This window comes from Rhipicephalus microplus, chromosome 2 (genome assembly GCF_043290135.1).
Source record: "Rhipicephalus microplus isolate Deutch F79 chromosome 2, USDA_Rmic, whole genome shotgun sequence".
Classification (NCBI taxonomy): domain Eukaryota; kingdom Metazoa; phylum Arthropoda; class Arachnida; order Ixodida; family Ixodidae; genus Rhipicephalus; species Rhipicephalus microplus.
In genome coordinates, this window is record NC_134701.1 from 227,899,546 (window position 1) to 227,916,851 (window position 17,306).

General features: G+C 44.5%; 1 protein-coding gene across 1 annotated transcript in view; it reads right to left on the minus strand.

Moving 5' to 3' along the window:
- Positions 1-427: 427 nt before the first annotated feature.
- Positions 428-17,306, minus strand: part of LOC119170331 (salivary peroxidase/catechol oxidase-like) — a 117,192-nt gene continuing 100,313 nt past the window's right edge. Inside the window, exons 13-16 of the mRNA XM_075876834.1 lie at positions 15,594-15,796; positions 6,251-6,420; positions 4,041-4,149; positions 428-3,050 (exon numbers count right to left, since the gene is read on the minus strand). Coding sequence (XP_075732949.1) covers positions 2,957-3,050; positions 4,041-4,149; positions 6,251-6,420; positions 15,594-15,796 — 576 coding nt within the window. The 3' untranslated portion in view covers positions 428-2,956. The remainder of the gene's footprint in view (positions 3,051-4,040; positions 4,150-6,250; positions 6,421-15,593; positions 15,797-17,306) is intronic.

Genomic DNA, 17,306 nt, shown 5'->3' on the forward strand with positions numbered 1-17,306 from the left:
TTTTGTATATACATAATTGAAAAGGGGTTTAATGACGCGTGGTGCGATGGCGGCTCCCCGAACAAAACGTGATCGGAAGAGAACAGTGTTCAGGCAGATGTCGGCGACGATCAGCACAAGACAAGCCAGGAACCCAGTACCCAAGCGGTGTAGACGCTGCTTGCCAACAATGCATCATCTTCTTCATTATATATATATATATATATATATATATATATATATATATATATATATATATATATATATATATATATATATAAATAAGAGAGAGAGGACAAAAAGCACTCGTTCTCTTAGCGCATGTTTATGTTGACACGTGCCTAAATATTTTTTGTGATGTTTCGTCAAACGCTTGCACGTTCTTAGAACAAAACATCCAGATTTTTATCAGCAGGTAACAGTAAAGCGAGTCGATGCAAACGTTCACTTTGAGTCAAGTAGGAAAATATTTATTACAAAAGTGCTCTAGAAGTACACCGCTGCGTGCATGATGACGTTCCACGATTATATTGGTTACCATCTATACCGTCTAACGCTGTCGCATTTGGCAAAACACATCTCCCTTCGCAACGACCGAACTTTTCAGAGCTCGGTGCTCGCAACTTTGAAACTCGTCGCAGGAGGGAGTTAGAACCTCGTCACCGATCACAGACTGCCATAGAGATAACACCATACACAATATCATTGACGCTCAGGAGTAGAATAATGTCACCCTTGAGGGCAAAGAAACAGAATGGTCTGATTAGTAGCCGCCAGATTCGGGTATACCAATCGCTGATTTTTCTTATCAGTTTTCACAATTTTTACGAGGTATATATACTTGGTGGCTGTTAACTGCCCTTTTTATCAACGTGTAGTACTCGCAGACTGAAACGGAACATTTCTATTTAAATATAACGCTTACTATGAAACATTGCTCGTGATAACTGCTTCACTTCCAAGAAAATATGTCTGCGAAACGTATTGCTGACCCTCGTGGAAGTGTTCCGATTTAAAATTACGCCAATATGGCACGAACTATCGACGTTGAAAACGAAAGTATAGCCTTAGCCATAAGTGTTTGCGTTTCAATCCGTGAGTATTGTTGTGATTGTCGACAATGTCAAATTTCATTTTCTCCATTTGATTTTGGGCTCCTTTTAAATTCAGATTGCAAATGAATTATTTCACTAATTGGACCCCAGCATCTCTAAACATATTGACTCATTCCTTACACTACAATAATCAGAAATGTAAACACAGCTTACGAAACAGCGCTTCCTCGCTCTGCAATAAACCTTTATGTACGAATGCCGTCTAAAGCAGAACGTACAGTCAGCTGTGATGAGTTATTCTACGATAATATTACCAACGAAAGAAAAAAAACACGCACCTGGCAACTCATTAAATAATACAAATTCCAGAGCTTGTCATGGCGTCTTGACAAAGAAAAACCTAAATACACACAAAGAGCTGTTTAATCGAAAGATATCGGCCGAGTTTCATGATGACATATTTGATTTGTATGAGATATGTATACTGTTAGTAGCAAGGTCTTAAATAGGCGCCTAAGAAGAAAAAATATGTTAGAAGTACCAAAAGCGTTACCCCTGGCCCCGAAGCAGTCGTAAGATTACCACGAACATTTCATCGAAGATCGGTCCTAACCTGCCGGAAGAAAATGTTCGTGGACGCGAGGGAACTGATAAGAAGGAACGAATATATATATATATAGAAACATCGTAAAACAAAGAACTGGCGTCCGTCGAAATTGATAAACTGTATACAACGGCGCCTTGGACGCAATCGAACACTTCAGTACCCGCTCTGCTGATGGAAGAGAAACATAAAAAATACGTCCTCACCACGTTTTAAACTTATCGCACCCAAACTCTTTCATATCGAAGAGATAATTTGGGGTATTATACAAGGCTGGACCTCAATACATTTGCAGGCATCTTGCTTCACTACTGCCTGCTTACTGCCTGCCCGATTTATTCTGATAGATAACAGGGGGTCGTTGATCAACCATGCTTGAGCATTTAATGGCAATATTCATGCTCATTTTCCTTTCTTTAGGTTTCATTATTGTTTGTACATGACCGCGGTGGTCTTATTACTATATACAAACAGAAGGAAAGCTGGCCCGATGGCGTTCCTCACTCAGTCTTGCCGAGAGATGGCGCACCTTTACTCACTTTTTTTTTTTTTTGGCATGATGATATAAGTATGTTTCCACAGCACACAGTACACGACATAGCAGGTGGAATGCGTGGCGCGAATCGATCTCTCTTTCGTACGACGTACCTACATGATAGTTCAGGCGTCAATTCCTAAGCTGTCGTTTATTTACGACCACATTGAGCTAAGTTAACTGTTATTACTGTTCTCTTTTGAAGCCCTGCTAATGGACCCTATATTATCGATGCGCGCAACTATTTGGCAAAAGGGGGGAAAGAAAAACCTTCTCGCCGCGAAATAAACCTGCAGGATGAGGAAGAGAAAGAACAACTAGAGAGAAGGCAGGGAGATTAACCAGGCACATGCCCGGTTGGCTACCCCACGCTGGGGTAACGGGAAAGGGGAGCATAAAGATGAGAGAGAGGAGACCTGCAGGTTCACTAGGAGCACAGCATAACCACCAGAAAAATAAAGGTGGGGGAGGGTAGGGGTCACGGCGTGATGGTCGATCGCTTTGCTATCCGGCTTCTTTTAAACTCCCTCGTAGCAGTCGTGTTGAGTCGTTGCAGGCGCAGCTTTGACGCTGCTCGCGCACAACGTAGCGGGCGTTCACGAAGGTCGTGTCACACTTGGCAACTTCCAGGTGAGTATATCCTCTCCAGGTGGCGGGGAAAAACCAAACTGGTGGCAGTGTATCCATCCATGGGCGGTGTCACACGCACTTCACTGAGCCCCTTCAAGGCCGATCGAGCGGGCAAGAAACGAACAATGTAGGCACAACCACACACACGCACCACTACTTCTTGAACGAGTATCCACCGTGCACGGGGTCCTCTTGCCAATAGCGCAGATCGACACCTGGTATATCCTCACAACGGAACCTTGGATTGCTGGAACGGAGAGGATAAGGCAAGATTTTGTTACACAGGTGCTCTTAATACTAGGCTGTTTTCACGTTCACTTGCCTAATATGCCTTGGGCTAGCTTGTGCTGTACCTTCTCCATCACTTCCAATAAAAAAATTGGACTAATACCTTGCCCACATTATCAAAGGCGAAGTTTACTGTTCGTATCGGCGTCAACACGAATAATGTATAGGACATCAAATTGTTATGACGTCAATATTACGTAATCTTGACGTCATTACGTTTCTAAACTTTGTGACGTCATCGTGAGGTCACCATGACCTCATCACATGAGATTGCCGCTTTGTCAAATGAGGTGCGATCCTGGAGGCACTGCGAAACAAGGCGAGCTGCTAAAATGTGTTCAGTAGCTTATTAATCTATTTTTGAAATTTACATTACACTACAGCTTTCCGTTCATTAAACGTAAGCAAGCAAGTTTCGTCATATTTGATTGACGGGAAATGTTTCATAACAGTTGTTATTGTTTAACAGGCATGAATTTTTCTTTCTTTGTACCACAAAGGGTGAGCTTCGTTTCTGAGCATGCATTGAATTTGATTCAGCTAAATTTCCTGAAGTTTCACAAAAACAGTCAGACAATTTTCCTATGACATCGTCAACATTGCCTCATGCACTACTTTTCAAGAACACTGATCGTCTGCAATGCTGATTGAATCATCACTGTTACATTTTTACTTGTAATGCCACCCCTAACACCCCCTGAATGGGGCCCTTAGGGAAATAAAACTGAACTGAACTGAACTTTGTCTGGCTCTAAAGTCGTTGTGAATTTCGAATATTACCATTCATATTATACATTACGTGAGACAGTATCTGCTTGCGCACTGATTGCTACTGTGCAGTGGCACACTGAAAACTCTTTGCCAGCCTTTTTGCGTACTTTACTATCCTTGTTTATTCAACTGGACAATATCATAGATAAGGCTGCAACGAACGAAAACTGGTACTTACTAAATTGGGTGTGGCAGCCTCATTACCCAGAGTTGGATTGTGGGAATGTCATCGCCGTTCTCGCAAATAATCTTGGACTGCGTGGCCTTGCGGATCTCGTGCAGTTGTTCTGTAAGTAAACATTAGCAAGAAGTCGGAACACTGAATGGGCCACTCAGTCTAAATACCCTGGTTAATGAATTATACACAGTCTTTCCAGTTCCATACATTATTAAACAAAAGGGCGAGTTTGGGAGTTTTTATGCAGCAAAATTACAATCATTATCTATCCTGAGTGATTTCTTTAAGGTATCACTATGAGGCCGGTATTTTTCGGTCACCCTCGTTATGCGGCTATCAGCCTGACATAGTACTCTTCTATGAAATGTTGCGAGTGCATTGTTTTTGAAAAAGGAAACAAATCAAGGCAGATAACAACTATTGGTGAGCAAGAAGAAAGACAATCGAACACTCCCGTTCGCCTTGCATTGTTCACTAAAACGTTCACATCGTTTGGGGAGTATTTTTTCACCATAGTAATAATCATCAATTGGCGTGACTGCGTTTCCTTTCTTGAACACTCGACGCTTAACACTTTCAAATGAAGACTGCTACGTCGCTCAGACTGGCCGATTTTGGTGCGGAAGTACAAGGCATGCGAAGTCAAAACGACAAAATGTACGTGACATAGCTCATGCTGTTGTGAGACCAAGAAAAATGTTCTGAATACGTGATTTGTTTTAGGCCTGCACCCCGCTGTCACTGTCGCCGCCGTCGAAGCTCCCCGCCATACCACCACTCCCCACCCTTCGCGTTTCTAGAACCAAGTGAAATCCGCACCTCCCCATAGACGTTTGCTCTGCGAAGTGGACGGAACGGCCGACGCAAGAACCAGTGGTGCTGCAGTTCCATCTTGCGTAAGGCTCAGGCGGAGCTTTCTCCTTAATCTTGCATGATTCTTCACGCGTACGCAAACCACGCATGGAATACGGAGAATGCGAGCACGTAGAAACTAGCAACGTGTCCTAAGCGGCTTACTTTTCGCGCGTCTCAGTTGGCTGCGGCGTGTGCGTAACTGCGGCGATTAGCTTGGGCAAAGCACTTGTCCCATCCCGCGGAACACGGCAAATTGAAGCGAAATGGAACAGCACGCGTCGTAGGTTCACGCGTCAGCCGTGTGTTCCGGCTCGCGAGCGGAGCAGCTCAACTGTAATGGTTCTAAAAAACGTTGCGCCACCCTACCGTCTTCATGAAAGTGGCCAGCGAAACCAGGCGCATAGTCCTTTGCCTCACATTGTATCTAAGGGCCTTCATTCATCGCTTGAATAGGCACATGGAACAACTGCTAGTTCTTGCCAGAGAGCGCCACGTTGGTTTCATTTGGTTGTGTCGAAGAAAAAAAAATAAGCCCCTCTGACAATAATTAAATTTCTTTCATTCTGCAGTTACGCGCCAGTCAGATGGCCCCAAATTAGATCCGCCGGGTGCAGATGTTTGATCAGACAGTGAAGCTGTTTAAGCTAGCCGTGAGCTGTACTAGGCCTCACGATTGATAAACGGGTTTGTGCCGAAGAAATCGGGCAAATCTTACTACTCATTCCTAGTCACTAAAAACTGACAGGTCAACATCAAGCCCAACGGCTGCCACAAAGAAAAAAAAACAATCATCATCGTAAACGAGTATACGCGAAATAAATTGCTTTAATGCCACTACTCACTACTGCTTTACTAAAAATGGAGGTGGCAGCAGTATACGCCAAAGAAATGGGTAAAAAAAAATTGTAAGTGCCACTACTCCCAACTTCCACTAAAAAGAAAGAAGGACTAAGGAAGAAGGCTTTCTACTAAAAAGAAAGCGACGGTGAGCCGAAGACCCCGAGTACGCACTAGACAATACTGGGAACGTGAAAGTCAACGGTGGCTGAGAAGAGATGGAAGACCTACGGCAACGTCGTTCCCGTGTCGGGTCTGTGACAGTCTATGGCTTAACTCGAACCTCTCTGCGCCGAGAATCAACGCAGAAACAACCTAGCATTCCCTAGATAAAGCCCAGCAACGACCTAGAAATAAGCTAGCATCGCCTAGCTAAGGCATCAAAACAGCCCAGAAGCAATGAAATTAGTCTTGAAAACAATCCACTCTTTATGTTTCAAGGCTTCTGTAGCTTATTGCAAGCTTCAAATTTTTAGTTTTTTTTTGTTATTCCGGGAAGCGCTCTATAGGCATCTCACCTGGCGTAAAGGAAGACGGCAGGCCAGGGTTTTCAAACCAGAACCGGTCTCCTCTCCGCAGGTTCGAAAACTGCCTCGCGATGATACAGGCGAAAGTGGGACCAATCATCGCACCCGGCATGACCCTCTCGGAGATGCCACCGCTCCACAGATCCACATCGTCGGGGTGCCTGCATGTAGGAAGGGAACCGGCGTTTAGACGTAGATATGCGTTTTCTTCTGCATGTAAATGTTAAAGCACATTGAAATCGTTAGTCCTTACAGAGAGAAACATGTTGCACACATATGATTGTATATAGATGCGTCTCCTATGTTCAATTGGCTTCAATTGGCACAGTCCATCTGAGTAATTGCATATGTAGAGATTAATGTTTCTGTATGACCCAGGCTACTCCTCATCCAATACATGATAGTATGCCGGGGAAAGCTGCGCACAACCACAACAACTGAAAAAACAAACAGGCGGACACTCAATTATTCAATGTCTGCGTACTAGATTGTATCAATGTGCTCACGCTAAAAAAAAACTATGTCCACATATTCCTATATAGCAAAAAGCGAATGAACGTGATATTTCTTTTTCTGTTGTAGCTTGATGACGTAAACTTGTTTCCTATATGAGCCTACAGAATACCCTGTGAACCTGCGCTTTGTATGGTACCCATGCGGTATAAAACAAAAACTGATCAAGGAAAGCAAATGTGTTTATATTGACCCAATAAAAAAGGAAAAGTAAATGCTCAGGTTGCTATTTTACGACACACATAGCTCTTGACGTATTGTGCGACTGCTGAGTTTGCTAGACATACATATTTGAGGCAAACTTGTGTACTGCACCGGTTTCAATACTGAGGTCATGGTTCTCACAGCAAGAGCACACTGTTATTCAATTTACTTTTATTAAGCAAGAAAGCCGTCTAATTTGTCGTATAACACACTCAAACACGCATAGAAAAACTAGAATCCTGAAATATTTTGTCCACGTTGAGAATGGAGCAATAAAAAGCTGGTGTCATCGTAATCATTCTCTATGCGTTGGCCTAGTGGGGACTCGCACATATGGTTAGCATGCCTGTTATTCTTCACATTAGACGAAGTAGCGAAGCGTGAAGGAAACTTTTAACTACTCATTCAACTGAATGGAGGTGATTTTATATACCTTCCGTATCAGGTCATAAGAATTCATTGATATGTGGGGTCTAACGTCCCCAAACCACCTTATGGATATGAGAGGCGCCGTAGTCGAGGGCTGCGGAAATTTCGACCAACTGGGGTTCTTTAACGTGCACCCAAATCTGAGCAAACGGGCCTGCAACATTTCCGCCTCCATCGGAAATGCAGCCGCCGCAGCCGGGATTCGATCCCGTGACCTGCGGGTCAGCAGCCAAGTACCTTAGCCACTAGACCACCACGGCAGGGCATCAGATCATAAGAAGGCAGTTCGTTAGGGGAAAGGGGAGAATCAAAGGAATGAGAAATTATCGAACAGTGAATGTTGCTAGAGCTAGCGCTTCAACTAGGAGCCCTGTCTTGAGAAAAGGGATTAAACAAGTTTGGTTGTGGGCAAGATTTGTACAGTGACATTACCTATTAAATAATTTCGATCGGATGTGCCTCGGGTAAGTGATCTGCACAGGAGACGTTTTCGCTTTCGCGTATAATTAATATATAACATTTTTTTCATTTGTATGCAAACATATTCTTAGAAGTAGCATTGAATTTGTAATGATCCCATAACAGCAGTGTGATAAAGTATAACTTGGAATGTCGCGATTGTTCTTACTTCGTGGTAGCAGTGCTTATGAAACCGAGAAGGAGAGCTTTACTCCGGAAAACAACCTTTGTCTATGTAATAGCACTATAGAAAGAGAGAGAGAAAATTTAATGCGGAAAGGCAGGGAGGTTAACCAGAAAACATATCCGGTTTGCTACCCTGCACTGGGGAAAGGGTAAGGGGAAAGGGAGGAAGAGAAGCACAAACACACATACACACACTCGCACACAGTAGTGTCACAATCGTTCTACGAGGCGGGTCGCTCGCAGAAACTTCATCAGCGCCTTCGTTGCTTTCTGGCGTGAAGCTCGATCTTTCCGACATTCCAAAATTGACTGCTCCGAAAATGGCTGGTCGTCGAGGCGAGCAAACACTGCTGAGAGGGACTGTCGCTGAGAGCTGTACTGGGGGCACTGACATAAAATATGTTCAATTGTTTCGTCATTGTCGCAATGATCGCATGTAGCGCTGTCTCTCATTCCGATACGGCAGGCAAAAGCGTTCGTGAAAGACACCCCAAGCCACATACGGCAGAGAAGGGTCGTCTCGGATCGGGGTAGGCCAGATGGAATAGTAAGTCGTAGGCATGGGTCCAGGCGGTGAAGACGGGTGTGGAGAAAACCGGGCGTATTCCGCATAGACCTTGCGATATCCTGCGCAAGCGTATTAATCTTTGCTGCTGCGTCGCTTCTTGATAGTGGAATAGGTTCCATCACTCCATTTTCGTGAGCATTCTTAGCTGCATTGTCGGCATGCTCGTTACCGATGATGCCGCAATGGCCTGGTAACCACTGAAAAGATATGTCATGTCCTTCGTCTATTAGGTGATGGTACAGTTGTCGTATTTCGAGCGCCAATTGATCTTGAGGTCCACGACGTAGAGTATTGTGTAGACATTGGAGAGCTGGTTTCGAATCAGTAAAAATGCTCCATTTTTGTGGTGTCTCTTGGTCAATCCTGCGGAGTGCGCTGCGGAGTGCCGCGAGCTCCACGGCTGTCGATGTCGTCTTGTGTGACGTTCTGAACTGGATGGTTTCGGCTCTTGCTGGGAAGATCACAGCTCCTGCAGATCCTCCAACAGTTGTCGAGCCATCCGTGTAAAGTTTGACATGATCTTTGTATTCTTCGTGTAGCATGAGTAGAATCATCTGCTTTAAAGCTGGCGCCGAGAGCTCCGCCTTCTTGCGAATCCCCGGCACTGTCAAGCGCAGTTTTGGTCGGTCCAAGCACCAAGGAGGTGTTAGTATCCGTTCCGGAGGTGTGTAGACTGTTGGAAGGCACTCACGGAAAGTCAATACTCTCTTACAGAAGGAGGCACTCGGTCGATCTTCTGGAAGCGAAGCTAGGTGGTGGGCAGGGGCGCGAGCAAGGTGTCTAATATGAGCTCAATGTAATATGAGCTCATTGAAGGCTATAGCCTTCAATGTTGAAATAGGAAGTAATTTATTGAACTAAGTACTAATGCCTTTCTTAAATTATGGCGTGCTCCCGCCACATATTTGTGTAATGATAGTGAAAACATTGAGATGCTTGATGGTGTTCAGCGTGAAAGGATATCCTTTCACGGTGTCCGCCGGTTTCACAACCACTGCATCCTTTCTGGGACAGACGGGTGATTTTTTTTTTAAATCTTTGCGGGGAAGGTATGTCAACGTCTTCAGAGGCGCGCTAAGCGAAGAAGGCGAACGACAAAGACAACGGCTGTGCACTTTTTTTTAATACTTCACTGCCCCCCCCCCTTTTTTTTTTCGTTTTCGAAATGAACTATACGCTTCCATGACATTTTTTTTTGTACGATTGGCAAGCATGGATGCTAAAGAAGCACTGTTAGTCTTCTCCAGACTATTCTTTTTTTAAATTTTATGGAGTGTTGGTTACAATAGATATTGGCAACAAAAGTAAATCAAGTTAAAGCTTACAAGAACGTGTTGAGTAGGGATCAAATCTTTGGGTTTGCAAATTTATTCTCAGTGTGTCAACGTTGACGCCAGCCCACCCCTTTCTAAAGTATTAAGTCAATACTGCTGTATTGTTTCGGGGCATGTACAGCGAAAAGAGGTTTTATCCGGATTGTTCATTTTTGGGTACCATTCAATATTATTTTTTTTTTGCGGCAGAACTTCTTGATATGGTGTAGCCGAGGTAATGTTGACCTCAACCTCCTTACAGCAAAACAGTTAGAACAAAACAAAACAGGTGTCGAAGATAAGATTCTCCCGCAGGAACAACGGGCTTACGGCACATTGCGTAACGGTCTTTTGCTGATCCCCAAACACAGGTATAATGGGCGGTTTGACCCTACAGCTTACAAATACTGCGAATAGGAACCTCACTGTGATATGTGAGCCTACAGACTACTTCTGATAAACGGAACAATGAATGATGCGAGCGTGTACGTGCGAACCGTAGCCTTTGTGTTCTCCTTTCACCATTCCTTACCCTTTCCGCCTTCTCTTACATCCCAATACCCATTAAAGTACAGCTTGCTTAAGCTGCTTGCATTTCCCTTAACATCCTTATTTTATTTTAATCTTTGTCCGGTATGAACAAATACCATTTTCATATTTCATAAAACTTGATCTAAGAACTGAAAACTGGGATAGTGGCAGATTTTTGATGGGCTGTGCACACCCTGCATTCGCTGCAGTCTGTAGTAATAAGGCACCGTCTTCATCACAGTGGGTTAGGGCACGGACTGGGAAGAGGGCAGATGAAGCAAATACGCTGAAATAACAAAGCTTAAGTATAGTAACTTGAATATAACGGTTGACGTAGTATGATCGTCGAGACTGCAATACTCGTTGCAGTTGTTTGGTGCATGAGTGTGGAATGTTTGACAATAAGCCGCGGCTTCTGCTGCTCTGATGGATGCAATGTGTGAGAACAGTAATGTGTGCACACGTATACTTGATCCACAACGAAGCGGTGCAAATCACTCTACAAAACATAACTACGGAACCTTTGACACTTTCACGCTCTTGCGTAGTTGAATCTCACCATACCATTGGGGAGAATTTCGTATAAGGTACGTATAATTCTTGGTGCCCTTCGCACATGTGAGAAATTAATTGTAGTAAGAACTGGTTGTCACTCCCCAGACGAACAAAGACACAAAGACTATTTCAAACTGGCTATGAATGAGCAAATTGTTCATTCGCGTGAAAAATCACTGTAACGTGAGTAAAACACGAAACTACACTACAACTTATTGTGACCATAGGCGAGCGCACACGAGGAGGGGGGAGGTAGATGGCCGCCCTCTCCCCAGTCTCCTAAGAGGGGGTGGAGCAAAGTCAGCTCCATAAACTGACAAAATAGCAAATTGGGGGGGGGGGGGGGAGGAGCTGCCACAATCCTGGCAACGCCCACGACAGTGACTGAACAATTAGGTGCTTCAAGCACTGCCATTTTCTGACTTAAATTCTAGAACTACATAGCAGGGTCAGCTCAACAAAATTTAAAATTGTTTAGACAGAAAAATAATGACACGACATTTTTGGGGCGACACCAACTGACGAAGCTCTAAGAAAATGCATTAACTGCTTACAACGTCAAGTCTTATCCGTAATAAAAATGGCCGTAGGCGTGTGCAGGGTTCTCTTCAGAGGGAGGGTGACTTAATCACAGCGTCCCCTCTTCCTATTTAGACTATGTATGGGACACACTTCGTGCCCCCTCCCCACGTTCACATGACTATTGAAATATAGCTTAAAAGAATGCGTGGCGGAACTTGCTGGTTCATTATCAAAATTTGGAAGCGCGCCTTGACGAGGACAGGAAAGAACACAGAAGCGCAAGACAGAGAGCAGTGACCTGTTATGGCTTCTGTGTTCGTCTCTGTCCTTGTTGATTTCGCACTTCCAAGTTTGAAGTCAATTAAATGGTTCCAGCAAATTTTTTTTAATGTGAAGCATTTCTTAGCGAACTTCGGCCACTGTGAGCATATCTATCTATCTATCTATCTATCTATCTATCTATCTATCTATGTAGCCGCTTACGTTTAGGTGCTGTCATGGTCACCCCTTAACTTGGCATGAACCAAGATTAGCACGGGAGGGTAAGATTGTTCGACAAATATGACGCGCTGGTCAGGACATGAATAATGTCACTATCCCCTCGCGCACGTCATCAAACACTTTCCGCTAGACAGCGTCAATACCGACGGGCGGGTATGTGTCGGTGTTATGGGGGTATGTGCCAGAGGTAATTGACACTTAGTATCTACCCAGGAACGACGAGAACACACATGGGAAATTTTAACGCGCGAGTGTTAATAAATACCCGACATCAGTTGTGTCGACCCGACGAATGCTAAGAATAAATGTCAGGGTCCCAGCTGGAATCGAACCCAAGCTTTCTGCGTGGCAATGAAGCGTTTTACCGCAGAGCTACGCGAGGTCTCGGAACTACTTTTCAAATTGACGCTTATCTTCGTGAAACATCAATACTGGTTGCAGTGCTACCAACCTAATTTCATAAACATTACAAATGTACACCTTTGATACAGCCGTCACGTCGGGTTAATGGCAACTGTGGCTAGTTGCCCTTTGCTGAAGTTGATTTATGCAGCAGTGTTTAGGGCCAGCATTTTCGCGAGCATCAGCGCTTCATATCAGCTTCTGCTGTTGCTAATACGCATGTTCCAGTTGGCATCATTGCGCAAGTGCAAACAACTGGTTATATAAACATCTGCAAATCTTCAACATATGTCTGCTGTGTGTGCAAGATTTGTGAAAGTATTTAGCGTCATTTCATGACGTGACGCTCAATAAAAAATTGCAATACGGTCACCTTCCCTTCGCATGCTTCGCATAACGTCGATTCCCAGGTGCGTGGGATCTGCCGATTTTTTTTTCTTTTCTTCATATGGTGATTGTTATAGCGCAAGAACAGAACGACGACAAAGGGACAAGGAGAGGACGAGCGCTAACTTTAGTGCTCATCTTCTCTTGTCACTGTGTCGTCGTTCTGTTTGCGTAACAATCGCCATGTCATACAAGCTAGCCCAAATTGCCACGCTTCCATATGGTGTTCGCATTCCAGAATGCAAGAGCGTTCTTTCACCGCTTGAGCGATGCCGTGGCGCCTTCTGTTGGCGCCGCAGCCAATGTAGCGTCAGAGGACCGGTTTTTGCTGCTCCCGTTTGCAGAGCTGTTATGAAGCTACTTCCACAGATGGCGCTGCCTTAATGCGCGATTCTTTGAATGTTTAAAAGTTACGATGCACCAAATGATTTTATCTACGTCGATACTGGTTGCACTGGAAGCTACAGAACAGTGCGCTGTTAGTAATTATATTTCATTCTAGTGACCATTTTCTAACTTTTAAATAGGCGTATCGCCCTTCGGATAACTGAAAACACATGTTCTTACATTCCAAAAAAATAAATCCACAAGAAAATAAAAATTCACACATGCTTTATATTCCATCATCATAGATATATTTGTGGGGTTTAACGTCCCAAAACCACCATATGATTACGAGAGACGCCGTAGTGGAGGGCTCCGGAAATTTTGACCGCCTGGGGTTCTTTAACGTGCACCCAAATCTGAGTACACGGGCCTACAACATTTCCGCCTCCATCGGAAATGCAGCCGCCGTATTCCATCATGGTACGCGTAACAGCTTCCACGCAATTCAACATCAAGGCATTAGGTTAGGAACAATAAGCAACAAATTTTTTTAACGAGGTGGTATCGAAAACTCGCTTCGTGCCCATGACGCCCAAGTGCAAAACTCGGCGGCGGACAGGCCAAATTTTGCTCCGACTTCCTTGTGACGCACGCGTGCGCAACATCGCTGCAAGCGATTGTTGGTTCTCAGCCAACATGCCCTGGGTATCATTTGAAGGACAATGTGTTTCATTCAGCTCCTTCTCTCTACGCGCACGTTCTTAGAGTCCTAAAAGGTGACCTGGCATTGTTTTATGTCACCCATCATCATTTTCCGCCTTTGTTTCCTCTTACGTCCATGACCTTGACAATTTATGCTCCTCTATACTGCATAAGGTCTCGTTGCTGTCATTTATCTTACGTTGGTACTTATTAACGTGGTAGTGTTAGAAAGTTCGTTCTGGTGTTAGCGTCAGTGCCGGCTTTGTTGGTTGTGAGCAAGAACTGAGTGTTGTCTCGGCAAAAGTTTCAAATAATATGAATAAGAACCTTTCGTTCCAGTGAGAATCGAACCGAGGCATTTTGTGTAGCAAGCACATGTCCCACTTAACAGCCGCGACACTGCTTGAAACTGCTCTGATAACAAAAAAAAACAAAAACAAAAAAACCACTATGAATGTTATGTAGGGGAAGGAGGGTCCTTAATAAACCAAATATTGCGTAGAAAAAGCATATAGAATCGCGCCGAGCGTCAACACAAGTGAATTGTGCTACGAGCAAGTGTTTCGAAGGCCAACCCCTTACAAAGCGCTCAGAGATATTGAACCGTTTGTTTCATACTTATCAGCAAAAAACATCAGCAATGTCAGCAGCGGCACGTGTTGCCTCAAAGACGCGTAGCGGGCTTTTCGCTGATCCGCAAAAGGAAATATTGCACAGCTGCACTTGCCGTAGGCATTTTAAGCCAGTTTTAAAGAACCAACGCTATGTGCACTAACGTTCGTGTTCTTTTTTTATTATTTTACTTTTTTGCGGTGTGGTTGAGGCACGCACTGAGAACCTAAGCGAAGCTAGCAATTGATATGGCAATGCATGCGGGGCCGTATCACACCATTGCGTCAAACACTTGAATACGAATACCAGACATATTCCATGGTATTTTATTTTATCTTAGATAATAATATTACAGGGGTGGAAGGCACACGTTAACAGAAAAAAGGGCGCACGAGAAAAAGGAGCTGGTAGCTAACACAACTACTCGTGTTTCATTATCATAAGGGTTGCAGTGCAAGCACGAAAGTGCTGAAAGACGTGTTGTCCTCTTCGTCTTTCATTCTTCGCCTTCTGTTTGCCATTCTTCCAACCCTTTTGTCCTTGCGCTGCAACCCTTATTATACCAGAATCTAACCAGCTAGCCCAAATAGCCGTTCTTCTTCAATACTCTAGTTTCATAGCGACGACTTTTGTATACGCACCCTATATATGCCCTGTGTGATCCCTTCTCCTGTAGTGTCAATCTTACTTCGCGCTGTAAGGCCCTAGCATATGTTGATTTTTTTTCCTAATATGATTCCTACCCACCTCGAAGGTGTTTATGGAGCTCTGCTGCTTGCCTGAAAGTAGCGGGATCAAATCCCGGTCTCGGCTGCCACACGAAGGTGAAAGACTAGAAGCCCGTGTGTTAGATTTAGGTGTACGCGAAAGAGTCAACGGTACTCGTAATTTCTGGATCCCACCTCTACGGCATCTCTCGTAATGATATCGTGCTATTGAAGTGATAATAAATGCATGTTGTGATATTGAAATCGAGTGTGAATGATGGAAAGGTCACAGTTCTTTTCCGCCAACCATGGGAGACATGCAGCTCCCTTTTGTGTTAGCGGCGAGTCGACCTTCCCTCTAGCGTCGATGTTGTGACAGCATGGTATAAACTTAAGGGTTTATGCCTTTCCCTTACTTGTAGATCTGCGAGTAACGGAAGGCCGTGCCGTTGTTGAGCCAAGGTTCGAAGTCGGCGAACGTGTGCGCCCGTGGAAGACCGCACCACTCGCGGAAGGAGTTGTACCCTGGTACGCCGTGCTCCCTGGCCCGCTGGAGGTTGATGGCGATCAGGTCCTTGCCGAAGGGTTCCTCGGGGTTTTGAAACAGGTGGTTCGTTACCTGGAACAAGAAGGTACAAAATGAACGAAGTAAATAAGAGTGAGGATACGGTGCTTGGCGAAACCTCAGCGATCTATCGTCATGAAAACCTGAGGGCACGTGATGTCGGTGGAAGCATACCAAATCAATAAAGACAAAAGTTCATGCACCACTTCAGACGTCCGTGGGACTATTAAATAGCGAAAAAGAGTTGTTGGGAAAGGGGCGGGCATTTGCGTGGTGCATCTATAAGGTGATTACAAAGAGACGCATCACTCTGTTGGTGCACGTTCCTGTCTTGTGGGAACCACGCGCAAAGGATTTTCAGAGATAGCTCCACACTTTGCGCAGTCGCGTTGCGCGTGGTCCACCTGCACCCTTCGAAAAGGACAGCATGCGTGCTGTCCGGAGGAGAGGAGCCTTGGCTGCCACGACGAGCGGATACTGTCACCACGCTGGCTGATTGCTGTTGCCCGGAATCATGATCGCTGCGTATAGCTGCCGCGCGTCCCTATAGGCTTAACTTCCAGCGCCCCATGTTTAGATAAATAAATTGTTGCTTTGTTTTAATGTGAAGCTTCCGTCGTTCTTGCTTTAACTAGGGACGGCACGCAGCAAGCCCGATACCCACACTCTTTATGATGAGATACTAGAATGTGTAGCGTATTTTTTGTCATAAGTTTGGGTGTTGCCGTGGTTGCTTCGTTTGTTAGTTAGTTAGTTATTTTGCTTGTGATATTTTTGGTGGAAAAAAGAGGTCGAAGATTAGCCCCTGGGCTTTGTGGTTCTCTTCGTTCTTCGATTGTAACGCTCTGCCCCTTTATGATAGTGTGGTTCACGCAGGTCAAGTGTTTGTTTCAGTATTTCAGGTGATCATAAACCTGAAATACAGGAACAAACTCTAGTGGAAGGTTTCAATAACTGGATGATATATATAAAAATTGTTTCAGGACAATCTTTTTAATATACCTCTGAAAGATAAGGTCGAACTAAATGTGACATGTGCTCTTCTCGTATCGCTAACGTACATGTTATGAAGCCAACTAAAACCTGCACTGTCATTTTGCTTTATTACCGCTTTCAATAAGACGGTGAGCTCGAAATGGTGATCACTGCAAACTTTAAATGGGGACACTTGCTGGCATAAACATGCCTAGACTTATACGAGAAAGGGCCTTCGACATCACGCTCATAAGGTCTATAGCTTCCGTCTTGGCTATCTTTCTCTCTCTCGAAATCATTTTTTTCCTGTAGAACGCCAGTGATTTGATTGATATTCGAGGTGTAACGTTCTAAAACCACCATACGATTATGTGAGACGCTGTAGTGATGGACTAAAAAAATTTCGACTACCAGGAGTTTCTTTAATGTGCACCCAAATCTGAGCACACGGGCTTACAACATTTGCGCCTCCATCAGAAATGCAGCCGCTGCAGCCGGGATTTGATCCTGCGGGTCAGCAGCCGAATACCTTAGCCCCTAGACCACCACGGTGGGGTCGAGTAAGACTTAGCCTCTCACCCACGGGCAG